This window comes from Syngnathus leptorhynchus, chromosome 9, assembly GCF_054491065.1.
Source record: "Syngnathus leptorhynchus isolate UIUO chromosome 9, UIUO_Slep, whole genome shotgun sequence".
Taxonomy (NCBI): Eukaryota; Metazoa; Chordata; class Actinopteri; order Syngnathiformes; family Syngnathidae; genus Syngnathus; species Syngnathus leptorhynchus.
The window spans coordinates 9,837,738-9,854,160 of record NC_141203.1 but is presented as its reverse complement, the minus strand read 5'-3'; the positions used below and the strand labels follow the sequence as shown (position 1 = coordinate 9,854,160).

The following is a 16,423-nucleotide window of genomic DNA, read 5'->3' as shown; positions in this document are numbered from 1 at the left end:
GCTTGTCCAGACAGCGGTGACTTTGCTTACGGCACGGCTCATTAGTCAGCTACCTTTTTCTAATTCAGTAAGCGTGCACAAATTGTGACTCTGACATTATTATACCCTGTCCAGAAATACTGGAAATACCCTTTCTGACTGTACTAAAAACAAGACAAAATATTGCTTGCTCTCTTAAGACTTGTCCCATCCAGTGACGTAAAAAGATTTTTTTCAGTTCAAACCTTTGCGAGTCTCACAGCATTATTGTCAATGAGTTTCCTCAATTCTACTTCAGATTCAGTTCTCTGTAGATTCCGCATCCATTTCACACACACATTCATCATACAGGCAGGGACTTCTTATTTTTATTTTTACCATGTCTGTGCTCCTTAAAAAGGAGTGACCCGCCTCACTGAAATTAGTCAAAGCATGAGAGCCAAGTCATAACACTGACATCAAAGCTTGCAGACTCATGTTTTAGCCCTTTACCACGTCTGCACTGCATCATAGTTCATCCTGGAGGAGTAGCTGTTTGCTGGCATATTGCCCGAGGCCTGCACTTCATCTCTGTAGATGTGTCATATGCGCACACGCAAACACGCACCAACTCATAGCTTATGCATTATAGCATATGTCTGATTCCAGAAGGCTTTGAAGTGACAATTCCAGGTGGTCCGGCCACTAACCGTCGCTGTCGGAACGAGATGGTCAAGTCGGGTTCATAAACAAACTAAAACAACACAAATGACTCATTTTATTCTCGTCTTGAAAATGATGTGGTAACAGGGACGCCAACTTTCCATAGTCATAATCTGACTTTAGTCACTCATAGGTTAAAAAGGACTCACAAACTGCTTTACATGCAGCATTTTTATTCATCTATCAGTAGCAAATGACAGAGAAGTATAAAACTGCTCATAAAACCCTTTACACACTTTTCCCTGGCTGCCATGACAAACCAATGAAAGTCTATTTATTGTGCTACTTTACTGTGCTAGACCCCCTTTGTGGAGACTAATAAATGTCTTGGCACACTCAATCAATTTATCTATTGGGGATTGGGATAAATTACCACCTGAATCTTTTCTGACAATACAAAGACATTGGACTTCTAAATTCCTGTTTGTTGAATGATTTTTGTTCAAACTTGGCTGTGACTCTGTGCACAATGAAAGGTTCATTAAAGGATGGTTAGATGAGTTAAGAGTGGAAAAACCCAAGAGGCCTCCGCCCATTCAAACACAGAACAGAGCTAAGCAAACATGACCTCTGACCTCAGGAATCAATATTCTCTCCAGACATACAAACTTTAAAAGTCTTCTCTTTGCTACGGAACCATTTAACTGTCCAAATGGAGTAAAAAAAAAAACAACAACTAGTAAATATATTCAAACCCCCTCCAATTTCTGTTTGGTGGGACTTCCAAGATCTCACCTTTGACTTTAGATGTCTAACAAAATATCAAAGGTGATTCCTGAAAGGTTAATTACAATGCTGTTCTCATTTTTGTGACATTCTAATTTATGCAAATACTCTGCAAAGGCCAAAGTTGCAGTCCCCGGTAGGAACAAATTCAAAATATAACATTAACTGTCTTTCTTCTTTTCCAGAAGCATGACGCTCAGTTCACTGGAATTCAGTTGGTTGGCATGCTGCGTGGCATCGCTTCAGGCATGAAGTATCTGTCTGACATGGGCTATGTTCACCGAGACCTTGCAGCACGAAACATCTTAGTCAACAGCAACCTGGTGTGTAAAGTGTCAGACTTTGGCTTGTCAAGGGTCCTGGAAGATGACCCCGAGGCTGCTTACACCACAAGGGTGAGCTCAAAAACAAATCTGACAATGCTGTGATTAAATAAAAAATGCAAAAAAAAAAAACTTTCGAGGAATAGCAACTACATTAAGACTGTATTTTCCTATTTAAATAATATGAAGTAAAATGTTAAGCGGCGAAAGTCAGTGGTTTGTTAATATTTATACTGGAAGTGGAATTTTTTTTCTGCCAATATTTGACGGGCATTACTGACAGTACCAGCCGGCCTGGCATGCTGCAAGGCAGGCTTACAGCTGTGTTATTTTGCAGCCTGTGTGTGGTCATTTTCATCACAGGGATAATATGGTCTAGACTATACAAGCAGCCCCTTTAAGCATGCGGCAATTTGCTGACCAATGATTGCTTGTCAAATAAACAGCCAAGGTGTCATTTGCCTTCCTCCTCAAAATACAAAATGAAATGTGGAATGATAAACAGACCAATGTTACAGTAACTGGCAATGATTCCCAAAGGAATTTTATCTTTCCTGATTTATTAGGCAAACTATGTCGTAGTCTGTATTTTGAAATTTTGGGGTAATTTATCATGTATTTTGAACAAGAGTAGCAGATTGTCACAGAGTAGTCTATTTATGTTGCAATTCTGTCTTCACCTCAAAGTCGTACATCAAATATTATAATGCACACGTGTGTGTAATTTTTTTTTTTTTTTCCCCCCTGTCATATACAGCTCAGAGTGTTTCTTTGGAGCTGTGAGAGTGTGTGTTGTCGTAAAGGAGTGTGTGTGCCTGCACACCACCACGCATGAACTGAATAGTCTTGGCCGATGACTTTTGTTAGTTTTGGCTGCCATCAGCGTGCCTCCCTCAGCTCCTTGTCTCTCATTTGTCCTGTTTCTCAGCGAGAATGACAAATGAAGCAGATGCTACAATAAGAAATGTTGCAGGACATTTTGGATTAGTTTTGAAAGATATGTTATTTTTGGAAAATATTTCATTTGTTTTTGGAATGAAAACTTGCCAGTGTGGGAAATCCAATCAATCTATAATGGTCTTTTAAAAATGAACACATGTGACTCGGCAGTTTCTTGGGACCCATGCTGGTTTTACCAGTGGTGGCTTGGGCCTCCCGAACCTTTGTAATGATCTTATCAAGACATTTGGACAAACCATGTTTTGGGGAAATTTTTGGAAAAGGGCCTTTTGTCTTAACTGTGCAAAGTCCATGCATGTTTAGTCAAATGAGTCTCATGTGGAAGAGCTGCAGTACCCTTCAATCCAATTTTGACTGGGCCAACTTTCAGTTCCTGTAGGATGCTTCAAGGCCAAGCACAACATTTTGTATAAACGAGATACACCCAATCCATCCAAACACAATTCAGCTGTAACGTCCTCATGAACTTCGTTGTAATAGTTTCCCATTTTAAATTGAGTGCACTTTTATATTTCCAAGGCAAAAACTCAACTGACAAACCTCTGTGTTTTTTTTCCTTTTCCTCTTACTATTGGTCTTTCAGGGAGGTAAGATCCCGATCCGGTGGACAGCTCCAGAAGCAATTGCTTACAGGAAGTTTACATCATCAAGCGATGCTTGGAGTTACGGCATCGTGCTCTGGGAAGTAATGTCGTATGGGGAACGGCCTTATTGGGAGATGTCCAATCAAGACGTGAGTGCACAAACGGCCTATAATAGGTGCCGTTAGCACAACAACATTTAACTGGCAACAAATATCCACTGCGCCAATGTCAAGCTTTAATCAATACTTTTATTTTCTTTCCTATATCAAGGTCATAAAGGCTGTAGATGAGGGTTACCGCCTCCCCCCGCCCATGGACTGCCCTGCTACACTTTATCAGCTGATGCTAGACTGCTGGCAGAAAGAAAGGAACAACAGACCCAAGTTTGAACAGATAGTCAGCATACTGGACAAACTCATACGCAACCCCGGTAGTTTGAAAATTATAGCCAACACGACATCAAGGTAAGGATATACTCAGGAGTTGGAAACTATTGTGTGCTTTTTTATTGTATGTCCATTTTTATAATTTCACACCCTTAAATATTTTGGAGGCACTGTTAAAGAAGGGACAAATGAAGCTTCAGATTTGCTTCTTGAATCAGTTGTATTTTTTACTCCTTTAGATGGCACTGTTGCTTTGAGATATGTCAGGTCAGTTTGCTTTTGGCGAGAAAAGAAAAGTCACACCTGGATGAGTCAAATAAGACAACTGGTTCATGAAGCAAATTTGAAGCTTCGTTTTTACATTATTATGGGCCTTTAAAAATCCTTTCTCCTATATCCAATGTATCTCCAGAAATGCGACTCCTTGTGGTATTTCAATAATTTCGTCTTGTCTCTTTGCTCTATTTACTTGATATTATGGCATTCTCTATTTCTAGCTAGGAAAAGAATTGATTGCTTTTTTTTTTGCATACTTCCTTACATGGGTCCACCATTCTGTCCTGGAAAGCCATGATGGAGGAGGGCAGTACTTGTACAACTGTCAGTTTAGGCAGCAAGCAAGACAGGCAACAGGGTCTGCAGCAGCCGCATGCACTATTATGGAGACGTCAAAGCTCATAACATTGACTAATGATTTCTTAAGAAAGTGAAAATAGGTCCCTTGGAGTTTGCATGTAATTTTCCTGATTGGCTTTTAACACTGGGTGAGCACCGGCTGGCCGACACAGTCTAGCGTACTGATTTATGGGAAGTTTGTGTGTGCATGTGTGTGCGCATGTGTATGTGGCGGCAGTTGCGCAGTGGGAGCAGCTGCACTCAACTCTGCACACCTCGTTTGTCACAGAGCTGTCCTAGCTGGCTAATGGAGCACCCCCTCTTCCCCACACCCAGGCAAGAGCCTGGGACCAGAGGATAGCATCTGGAGGGTTCAGGGGTGGGACCCAGTCATAGTTTACTGTCTCTGCATGGAGAGGTTCTGGGGTCAGTGGGTCAAGGTTGGCTGTCAGAGACTAATTATAGGCCAACAACAGTCCAAACAGGGCCGGAGGGCACTGTCTATCATGCCGGCTGTACAGTGGCACTAAAGTAAAAGATTCCGGAAAGGCGTCACTGAATAATGCATGTTTGTGCTCTACAAATGAGGTTCATTAATTTGCCAAACAAACGACTTTGTCAATCGGTGTTCCCTTTCAAGATGCTGTTTTGTTACACTTGTATTTTGGAATTGTATATAAGACATGCCAAATTGTGAATGAAAAAATCTGGTTACATTTGTTTTACTGTTTTTATCGATGTTTCTTACATAATGGTTGAAAATGATTCAAATTAAATAGTAATGCTGACAATATCGGAGAACAGGAAAGTCTAAATAACTTATTAAATGGCAATTGCTCTACATCTTATGAAAAGCAACATATGCAAAATTTGGCCAATTTATGGTCATCATTAAATAAAGTCCCATCATTAAATAAATCAATATTTTCTAAGTACAAAGACCATTTGAATCCATTCCAATTAGGGCTCATAATATATATCACATATCTTGAGTAACAATCTTGGACGCGTTGGTGAAATAAAATCAAAATGTCACACCTGAAGTATTTCAGGTTAATAGCTTCCCTCAGACCACCTGAGTGGTACTGATTAACACTGCACCACATCCATCATATCCAACAGAGTCAGATCAGAAATTCAATTTACAGGGCCAACGCTGGCTCTTTGTATCCCTCTCTCTACTCGGAGGGACTCCATGGGAATTGTCCCAGTCGCACAGCCAGAGATGAATGGCGCTCCCGCTGCCCTGCTCTCACGTGTCTGCACAACTTCTTCTCCTTGCCTACTCTCCTCCCTTAAGATCACTAAAAACAAGTTACACGGAGATGGTTATCTGGAGGTCAAAAGAATGACAAACAGAATGGAAGAGAAATGAAGGGACATCATGTTTATTGTTTGACAATCAATCGTACTTCTGTCGTCTGTTTTCTTTACTCTCATGGTGGTTGAAGACTGCAAGAGGCTTTAAAATTCTCTTTGCTCCGATCTCCTTGTTTCTTCACTATAAAGATCTTGCCTTGGGTTTCTGTGAGATGCTGCCGACAATGCAACAACAGAGTAAACAAAAGGAATGATAAGGCAAGGAAAACAAGGTCGTTTGCAGTTTATATCTCGAAGGAAAGTCAAGGAGAAAGCAGATGGGGAAAATGGATCAGAGGATAACGAATAAAACTGTAACTGCACAGAGATGATCAATACGCCTTTAAAACAAACACGTCAAGGCAGAAATTTAAATATTTTACATAGTTTTGAACCAGGGTAATATTTGAACCTATGCTTTTTAGTATAAAGTGACTCTTTTTTTTCAAAAATCAGTCTTCCCGAGTTGCTCCTGTGGGCCATTCGCTATTTTGACATGCCTCTGATCTAGCAGGAAAAGATTCTGTCAATGTGCCACCCACTCATAGCCTTGGACACATTTTCCTCTTTTCCATTCTCTGTTTGAGTTGTCATTTCCCCGTCCTCTAAGTTCAACGTCCCCGTTTGCCTTTATTTATACAGTGTGTATTGTTATTTCAATTTGCACAGGATCTTAGGTGCTCCCAGTGTTCCACTTCAGTTATTATCATGCTTATTTACCATTTTGTCAGGAAACACAGTTTACCCCCCCCCCCCCCCCCCACACACACACACACTGGTTGTTAGATGATAATCGGGGTGAGGCTACTAAGCCAAGTGCTTAACTGCTTTTCACAAAACTTTGTGAAACTTTGTGTGCCTTGGCAAAGAAAATACCCATGCGGTATTCGTTTTGTATTGGATGCAGAAATGAATCCCCCAAAAATCCTTGGTAACGATTCCATTATTCTTAATACAAACGAAAATAAAAGACATTTCCGTGAGCTTGTCATTTTTGTTCATGTAGAATTTGATGCTGATCCAAGTAAAGATTTTTGCTTTGGCAGGGGTCTGTACCCTACTTAGTGCCATTCTATTTATAATCATTATTAATGTTAAAAGCACCAATATGTACTTGGAGGTCTGCCAACTTTATCGGCGATGGTCCGTGAAAAAGAGAATCATTCATGTTTCTTTGATGCACCCCTCCCCTCCTATCCATAAAGTCCCTGTCTTCTCTTCATCAGCATGCTGGATTAAAAAATATAAAAGCACATCTGTTGTATTAATTTATTTGTGCATATAAAGTTCCTCAAGTACATTTTCCCATCTGCTTTTTTTGCTTCCACTCTCCCTTATAGGCCGGCCAACTTGTTACTGGATCGAAGTAGTTCAGAGGTTCCCTCAGTGGGGACGATGGGTGACTGGATGGATGGAATGAGGACCTTGCCCTGCAATGAGGCCTTCTCTGGGGTCAGCTACAGCTCCTGCGATACCCTGGCCAAAACTTCCACAGAGTAAGACACAAACACACTAGGCCACTCTGCCTATTCATGTCAACAGCATTTAAAAAGGGCCCAAATTGCCAGGCAAGCGTTACTGGGAATTTAGAGCCCTTTGATGAAGAACTCACAATCCTTCTCTCTTGTTTATCAGAAGATAAAAAAAGCAATGGAGCTATTACTAAAAGTCTCATGGTAACCCATCATGACAGGCATTTCACAATGCTTTCAATGTCACTAGTATGACTATGAACGTGGAAGGAGAGGGTGTGAAAAGAAGTGATAAAGAGAGAAACAGAAATTGAAATGGAGGCGAATTGTGAGCTCGGCCAAAGGGGGATTGGAAAAAAAGCAAAACTATTCATGGATGGAATGAGAGGCTAAATTTGACATGTGAAAAGAGCAGCAAGGGAGGCCTTTGCAAGAGAAAATGCAGGCATGGGCGTCAGATTGTTCTCCAAGAATTTTGCAAATCAAGCAATATTGTCCAAACGTTATGTGGAAAACCAAACAAGAGCAGATGTTTTAGATAGATATTCTACCAAATACAATATATGCTGTCCATTTCTCATCTTGATATTTGTCATGCCTTTTCTATCAATAATCAATGAAAAGTTATTCTCAGTCAACAAAAAGCTTACTCTGCAAACCCACGGATGACAAAACACACCACACAAGACTAATCTTGCACGATAGAAATCCCATTGCCCTACACTTTTTTTCCCCCCTGTGGCTAGATGCTAAATTGGATCATTTCAGTATTAATCCTCTGACAGATGAGGCTATAGCAACCAAGGCCAACACCACCACCGGCGCCACTCCACGACTAGCAGCCTTGACTGGGACTATGCATTGCTCTATATAGATTGCTCTATTGATTCGTACAGACTTAATCTAGTCCTTGATAGTCAGCACAAGTGTTGGCAGTGCTCTGACCTCCTACGAACAGTAATAGTACTTGGCTGCAATGTGCTGACTCGTCGGTTGGTTTAATTTAAGTCCAGTTTGGTGGATTGGTGGTTTTATTTTGTTTTATTTTTTCAGACTAAAAAGCATACAAAATGTATGACAAATATTAAAAAGCTAGTAGCTCGCTTGTGGGACAATTCTGTGGGAAAATAACTGTGTACATTTTGACACTGGTCTTGTCTCTAAGTTTCCTGTCACACATGCATTGTGCTCTTCTGGAAATCTGGAAAAGCCTTGAAACCCTCCAAGGACAGGGAATAATCAAAGCTCTTATCAAGCATCCACTTGAGAGCATGTCATGAAATTTGTACTGCTCGAGGATGGTCTTCTCTCCCCCTTTATCTAAAAACTGACCCTCTCATGTGAATTTCAACTTTCATATCTGTATGGTGCAATCGGGTTAATAGAGAGCAGTCCATACACACCGTGCTTTTGTCACGTTTAATTATTCCAAATACAAAATACCCTGCAGAGGTATTAAACCGGGGTCGTGAGAATGTCTGCATAAACACTGCGGAAAGAAACTTTTGACAGGTATTTTTTTAAGAGAGAGATAACTATCTCGGGCTGTGGTGTAATCCAACCCTTCAGGTTTATACATACTGTATAGAAAATCATCGTTTTGTTTTGGCAATGCTGCCTGTTTTTGACTTCAGTGCTTTTGGCTATACTGATGAGAAAATAACAAACAGACCTGGTTAATTAAGATGAGGTGGGGGGGAAAGGTAACATGTGGCTCATGAGCTCATTCAAGAGGTCTTGGATTTAAAGGAAAAAAAATGACAACACAAACCCAGGGCAACAGATGAGCTCTTTTTCTGTTAAATGATATTATATTGCATTTTGACAATGTTACATCTGTTTGTTTTATTTTTACATGCAAATGTAAATGTGTTAAGTTACCTTTTGGGGAAAACAGTATGACAAAATACCAAGCAGGAAATGGGATTTTATTTGTTAACATTACCCGGCATGGCTGTGTCTCAGTAGAGTGATTCTGACAGAGGTCCACGTCACACCAGCAACTTGCCCAGAATGGGAGCCATCCATGGGGATCACCACTCTCTAACACGCAGTTCCTCTCCTTTCGATTCCTCGGACTCTGGATGGTGGGTGGTGCAGCACAGCCAAGGCCCTTCTCAGGAGCAGAACGTGATCGTGATTGGCCTTCACGTCTGGGATTTCAGGGGATACTTTGTCATAACTTGATGGCTGTGTTTCCATCCCACAATGTGTAGCTATACTTTGTTTCCAGTAAAAAACATGTATGTCCGCTCTAAGAAAACACATTACCAGCAGATCACCGTGATGCAAAAGAGTGGCAACATTTGTTTTTCCAGTGGTGGATAATGAAGCTTCAAATATTCTTCATGAACCAGATACCTGTTCAAAAACCAAATCATTCAGTAAGAGCTTGGACATGCATGTTTTTTTGGACAGTCGCAAATTTAAATAATTGAAAAAGCACTACGAGCAAAAATGTTTCCCGTCAACTGACTTAAAATACCAAGTATACATATTTTAATTGCAAAGCTTGTAAAGAAGATAAATTGCATTTCTATTGTGTGGATGGAAACTAAGCCATGATCTCCTTTTTGTCAACTAATGCTGCTTGTTCCTGCAACTCCTTTATTTGTATTGTTTGTTTTTTTACTGCAAACCTGAAACATCCATTACATAAAACCTGTCCTTTTGTGTTAAAGCACGGATTGAACCAATGTCTTTCTTAAAGTCTGCTGCTTTGCAAAACCAATGTCCTGCTTCCATAACAAACTATTTTTCATTACATTTAACCAACTACAAAAAAGAACAACATATGTGATACCATCACTTTGACTGCAAATTATCTGCTTCTACTTATATTGTATTTAAATGTACTCACCAGTCTTGTGAGTTCTCAAATTCCTTGAATGACTTTCTGAATCCACGGATGACATTGTATTTCAGTTGGTGGTAAGGTTGAAGTGAAGCGGTAGCTCTTAACAAGTAATGTCTTTAATTGCATGTTTAATTAGAATTCATGTACCAGTGTTGCTCCTTTCCCCATCTCCCTTGTTGCCTGTTAAATCAAATCCAATTCAATTCAGTGCAGGAAAGCAGTGCATTGCATGTGATTGTTTCTTTCACTGACAGGTCGTAACTGCAACTGTCAGTGTATCGCCACAGGCCTATATTGTTGATTATTAGCGATGGAGAGTGGAGGCATATCCTCATTCAAAGCAGTGGCAGCTCACTGGCCTTCTGGGAAATGCAGTCCGGTGTGAATGGCAGCTGCATGGGAAAGTGAAGGGAGCCGCGCTGGGAGCATGTCATTAAATGTCACAAGGATGTCACATCCTTCATCACTAATGCACACTTTCTATCTCTTTTTCTCCCTATCTTTCCCTCTGTCATGTCCCGCCCCGTCACTGTCTGTTATATGACCTCCCCCTTCCGTCCTTTTCTCTGGCTCTCCCTGTTTCTTTCCTTTCTCTCGTATTTCCGTCTCACTAGGGATTTGAAAAAGGTTGGAGTGACAATTGCAGGACCACAGAAGAAGATCGTGAGCAGCCTCAAAGCCCTTGAATCTCACACCAAGAACGGTCCAGTGCCTGTTTAAAAGATGAGGCCAACAGAGGAAAATCACCACGTCCGCAGATTGTCGGAGCTAATTGCTTGCTTATACACACTGTGTATACATCGTGATGATGGCAGATGACTGATAGGAAAAAAAAGTCTTGGCAGAGAAATGGGAAGAGCCCAGAATAGCAAACCAGTTAACTGGTTGACTATTGAACCCTTCGTTGTTCCACGCTCACGTTGAGATGCCTTACAGACACATAAAGCAGCAGGGTTGGGTTTTAAAGAATCAAATGAGAACTAACACAGTCGGACAGAACTGGTTCAAGGAGAGAGACGACTGGACCAGGATGCAAAGGCGAATAACCGCCAAAGCTGCTGCTCTCCGTAGCGGTCAAGGCGGACAATGTTTCCCTCCATATACTGCTCGCTTGGATGCTCGGTGGCTCCTCCCACTAGACCTTGTCGGCAACCAGCGCAGAGCACGACTGTGACATGGCTTAACTGCCCCGTATGATACTCAAAGGAAGACAGCAGCAGCAGCTGATCCAGTGTGGACCCTTCCTGGACTGATGAAGTCTTGAGATTCTTTTGCAGCTACCTACGCATTAACTCAATTAGTTCGGACTGTTCACGTTCGGTTGTCACATGATAGCAATAATGATGATAATCAGCTTGCATAGGAAAACCATGACCATGATTCACTCACAGTAAGCTTTGAAGGTAAGCAATAACACACTTCACACTCTTTATATGAACAAATGGAAGTTAAATGTGATACAAGCAGATATTGTAACGTTATAGTGGCGTTCGGCAAACCTTTAGTGTGAAATCTCAGGATACACACATTATTTGATCTATATTTGCTGTAACAAGCGGAAACAGATGAAGTGAACAGAGCGAACCGAAGCAGGAAATTGAGAGTACACAGTAAGAGATGAGAGCGAGAAATTGTGAAGTTGAAAATGAGATGTATAAGATGAAGCTGTGTTTTTATTCCACACCTCTCCTTCAGATAATCTTATTGTGCAATGGAGGTGTTGAACTCCAGGTACTTGAGTTTATTTTCCTGGGAAGAAAAAAAAAAAGTTTGATCTAGCAGCTCATATTCTTTATTCAATAAAGCTGGGCATACACCAATAATGCTGAAAATCTTTTCAAAACATTTCTGAGTTAGCCAACTTAAGAATATGACGCAATTTCAAGTCTTGTACGGCCTCATCGCATAATGATCTGATGAAATCTCCTCTGTCCTGACAGTTTTTATTAAAATGGTCCGATTAGATTTTACAAAAAGTAGATAAACAGTATTATGTTTCACCGAAGCCAATGGAATACAGCTTTTCTCTTGAGCTGCTGATAGAGATCATGCAAAACGTTGAGTACCTCATTGTTGGGTTTGATAGATGTTGGGATCACCATGCTCCTGTTTTAGTTGAAGTGAAAAGGCTTTAGCACCACTACCATATACACAATGTTAAGTATTTCTTAAAACTGAAATCCAAATACATACAGTATGTCCAGAAAGGGATTCCCTGAATGCACCTTTACGCTTGGATGCTCCATGGTATAGAGGTACATCTATATAGATTCTGGTCACATGATCAGTATTATAAACTGCTACTACTCTATACTTTTGGATGAGAAACATTCAACTTACAAGTGTGCACTCTAAATGCACTTAAGACACAATGTGTGAGCACTTTCCTTTACGTGGGAATTTTAATGGCTTGGCTGGAGATTAAATTTACCCAATGGACAGAAATGTCATTGCTTTGGGAAAAAAAAACCCAGCTCTGTTCGTGGGATCAGTATAGCCAGTGTTCTACCTGTGGATGCCGCTGTTGCTGCTATGTGATCTGATTAACATGTACATAGTGTAAACCATCGTAACCATATAGCGACTAGCCCGACGCCTCCTGCAATATGTACATGCCATCCTTATTTGTACAAATTTTTCTATGTATAAAAAGATTACAAATTGTGCAACAATTAAAAAAAAGACAATACACCTCTGTATTATACTTTACCTTGTTTTGAATTATATTTGTCAGCCTGTTTTTATTTTCTACAATAAAAACGCAATTGTGATTACATAATTATTTATTTGTTAACATTACACAGCACAGTGTTTTTGTTTTGTTTTTAAGATTACAGTAAATTATGTGTCTGTGTTACCTGTGTTTTTTTTTTTTTTTTTTTTTTTTTTACTTATTTTATCAACCTGGGACATCTGAGAGAGCAATACTGTTATGCACCCCATATCCAGAACCCTTCTTTTTCTGTCTCAAGACTGACCCGTGTGTTTGTGTGCGAGTTTACGTGTTCAAACATAGATGGCCTTGTCAACTAATGTAAAAGGATTTGTAGTGGAAACATTTATATTTTTATAATAAATATTCTCAAAATATTTTCCAAAAGATTAATGATGATAGACCTGGTTCTGTGTTTTTTTGCTTTCCCACACAAAGATAACAAAATTAATTAGACAGAAAACATCAGTGTTGATAATATAAATAATTATATAATCCATAACATTGCTTGTAGTGCCCACCCCTGGAGTTACCCCAGTGCACCTTTCAGTCTGCAAAATACCATACCTATACCACAAGATGAGCATTAGATTATGCGGCAAGAAAATGAATACATTAAATTAGTACAGATGAAGGATTTGAGGTTAGGCGAATATTATTTCCCATGACTGCCCCAATTAACAAGATTGTTATGTCCAGAATCATTAGTCCAGAATCTGTCATGCACTTGATATCAAACAATGGTCCTCTGACTTTTCATTACTTGCTTCCGACCTCCCAAATGAGCATCTCTCCCTAATCCCAACAATCCCGCTGTCATGAACAATAAGACAATCACGAGAAATCAAACCCTTTTGTCTCCTGTCAACTCTTCTACGTTGAAATATGTTAATCAAAATGATGTGTGTTCTTTTTTTTCTTTTTTATGACCACTCAAGGGACGAGAGGCGAAAGAGTAACGGTTGCTCCGCTCTGCATTGTAAGGTTGACTATCCAGATGTTTCTCGGCAGATGTGCAGAGTGAAAACAGGATGCTGTGCTCCCCTATATAAAAAAAAAAACAATGAATACACTGTGCCTGGCATGACCACCAATTTCATCCTGTTTTTATCTATAAAGACTCCCTGGCGTAAAAAAAAACCCCAACACAGATCCAAGGTGGAAGTGGGAGAGGCAGGAAGAAAATTGAGGAAAAGTAAGTGCAGGTGTGCTCAGTGTAACTTGTGTCACAGTCTGGAGAACTTTATGAACAATGTTGCAGCATCACAGGCGAAGGTCAACCAGTGCCATTCATCATATAACCTGGCAGCACTCGCTTGTAATGCATTCTTTCTGCAGCTGCACACACATTTCTGCTCGACAGGTTATAAATTATTTGTCATTTTAATTGAATATACGTTACGTTCCTACGTTCTTGTGATACCGTGAAACGTCATCAGGCGTGGCCCAAGAACTTTTCAATACATGGTATGCCCAAAGCAAGACCAAACTAAATATTCAGATGATTTTCTTGTCTGGTAGCTTAAACCAAGGTTGCGTCACTTGGATATGGGCAAACATTTCTGGGAAAATATCCCAAGATGCAAATTATGCTGGTATCACTCATATATGTCAAAGTCAGGAGGAAGTTCACAAGTACACAGCCGCTTCACTTTACGATGAGCATTCTTTAGAATCCGGAGAAAGTTTTTAGGAAGATCGTACTTGGCTAGTTCACAAGACCGTCCTCTGCAGTCTTTAGCCAACTTGGAGGACGTAATAGAGTTCTGAACTGGATAAAGTGAGTTTTAAGAAAGGTCACAAAAGTATTTTTGTGTCTTTTTGGATCCCTGCAGTCTTCCCTTCAGTTCCTATTGAACTGTGAGTCTCCAGCTGCGTGCAGCTGGCTGACAGTACGTTAAAAACTCATAACACTTCACTGAGCTCCTTGCCAGGCCTCAGTGTGAATCTAACTTTGGGACTCCACTCAAAGGGGGGGTTAAAGTGCACAACCGCATTGTTGTTTATCTGTTTACTGGCATTGTTGGGCAAAACATAAATAGTAACCCAAAGAGACATTTTCGACGTCCTCATGTACGGCATCCTGCAAAGGAAGCTCCCTGCGGTGCAGCGGTCCCCTAAGCTGTCAAACGTCTGTCTCAATCACACGCACACACCGACATAGGCACACAAAGATGAATGTTAGCTTTATACCGTCTATGCTCTCAAAGGAACCAAAGCACACACTGGCTCCTCGATCATTTTATCACCAAAGTAACATGGAGTGCTGCCCTTACAGCTCACACACTTACAGAGGTCCCACGACTGCCATGCTCACACCGCCTTCTGTCAACGTAACAAATGATGCTAGTGCAAAAATAAGTGGGAATATAATCACGGCGAATTCCTCTGCATCCTTGGTGGTACAAAGAAGGCAAACACGTTTGTTCTTGAAATGTCATTATCTTAAAAGTGATCTACACTAAGGACGGTATATTCATAAACAGGGTATATAGCACTTTTTTACTTTTATGTCATCCTTTTGAATCTACCTTATGATATTACTAGTTTTACAGACCAGTCCAGAGTTTTACAACTAAGTTGACACTCAAGGTGAATATCAATCTTTGTGCTGCAATTAGCGCTCTGTCTACTCATGTTAATGGCGATAGAAGCAAGAGTGAGCCAGGCACACTATGTGCCTTTCAGAAAGAATCGATTTTCAGCCAAGCTGAATGATGCGTCGCTCTGACGTCCGCACTTCATTCCTTCCCGTTTCACCTAAGCTCGCCTCTTTCCAACGTTCATCATTAATTTGCAGCTAACCACCCCCACACGCTGTTCCATTGCTTGCCTTTCACTCTTTCCTCTTTTGCACAAGCAAGATGATTAATTCCAAGGTTTTTATCTTCAATACCAGCACACTTTGCATTTGCTCACATTAAACGGCTGAGTTAAGCTTAACGCAGTCCTTCATTCACAGTCAATTACATTTTAATTGTGAACTTTTTCCTCTTCTTTTGCATCACATCCCTGCATTTCTCTCACTCCATTCTTTTCCGTTTCTCCATCCTTTCATGCACTTATTAAAGTCGTACATCACTGGGATCAAACCCCACATGTGAGAACCTTTGACAGGCTGATTTACTGCTGGGTTTGAGTTTTTTGATGAGGGTCAAGTGCCAGGCATACAGGGACACACTTCTGACACAGCCTGTCTGTAGCCACCGGTGGCTTCAGCACCTTTTCGCCGCCTTTAGCGGCTTGACCTCAGAGAGTTGCATGGCCACCTGTTAATGTTACTTTTGACACAAACGGCTGAGTTGTGGATTGTCCCGTAAAAAGCTCAGCAGATGCTATATGGCCTAATTTTTGGGTAAGAAGCGGGGTACACCCTTGACCAATTCTTTTAATACTCATCGTTCTTATTATTTCTGTCTCCAGCCATTTATGATAATTTTGCACCCATGTGTGTGGTTTTCAAAACTTATTTGTATCATATATTTTGGAAGTGCCAATGCAATACGTGGGTGTAAACATGTGAGTCCTCCAAATATTAGTCATGGAGCTGTTGTGTAGCTTTTCTCAGAAGTCCCATGAACTAATCCACATGCCTTGTTAACAGAAGTCGGGCCAGGAACCATGACCTAACCCCAACAGTGAACACAACACCAAATCAGAGCACTGGGCAACTAAGACAACAGAGAACAACAAATGACACAATGTTGCGAGCTGCCGAGGCTCCAAGGTCTCCATGCATGAATGCCT

General features: G+C 40.7%; 1 protein-coding gene across 3 annotated transcripts in view; it reads left to right on the top strand.

Annotated features, from left to right (window-relative positions):
* epha3 (eph receptor A3) overlaps positions 1–13,091 on the top strand; it is a 111,517-nt gene extending 98,426 nt beyond the window's left edge. For 2 of the 3 annotated variants that reach the window (XM_085919961.1, XM_085919959.1), the window contains 5 exons: positions 1,593–1,802; positions 3,274–3,423; positions 3,545–3,738; positions 6,975–7,130; positions 10,578–13,091. In XM_085919961.1, coding sequence (XP_085776087.1) covers positions 1,593–1,802; positions 3,274–3,423; positions 3,545–3,738; positions 6,975–7,130; positions 10,578–10,683 — 816 coding nt within the window. In that variant the 3' untranslated portion in view covers positions 10,684–13,091. Of the gene's footprint in view, positions 1–1,592; positions 1,803–3,273; positions 3,424–3,544; positions 3,739–6,974; positions 7,131–9,071; positions 9,194–10,577 lie in introns of all 3 variants that reach the window. The other variant, XM_085919960.1, reaches the window with a different exon arrangement.
* The last annotated feature ends 3,332 nt before the right edge of the window (positions 13,092–16,423 follow it).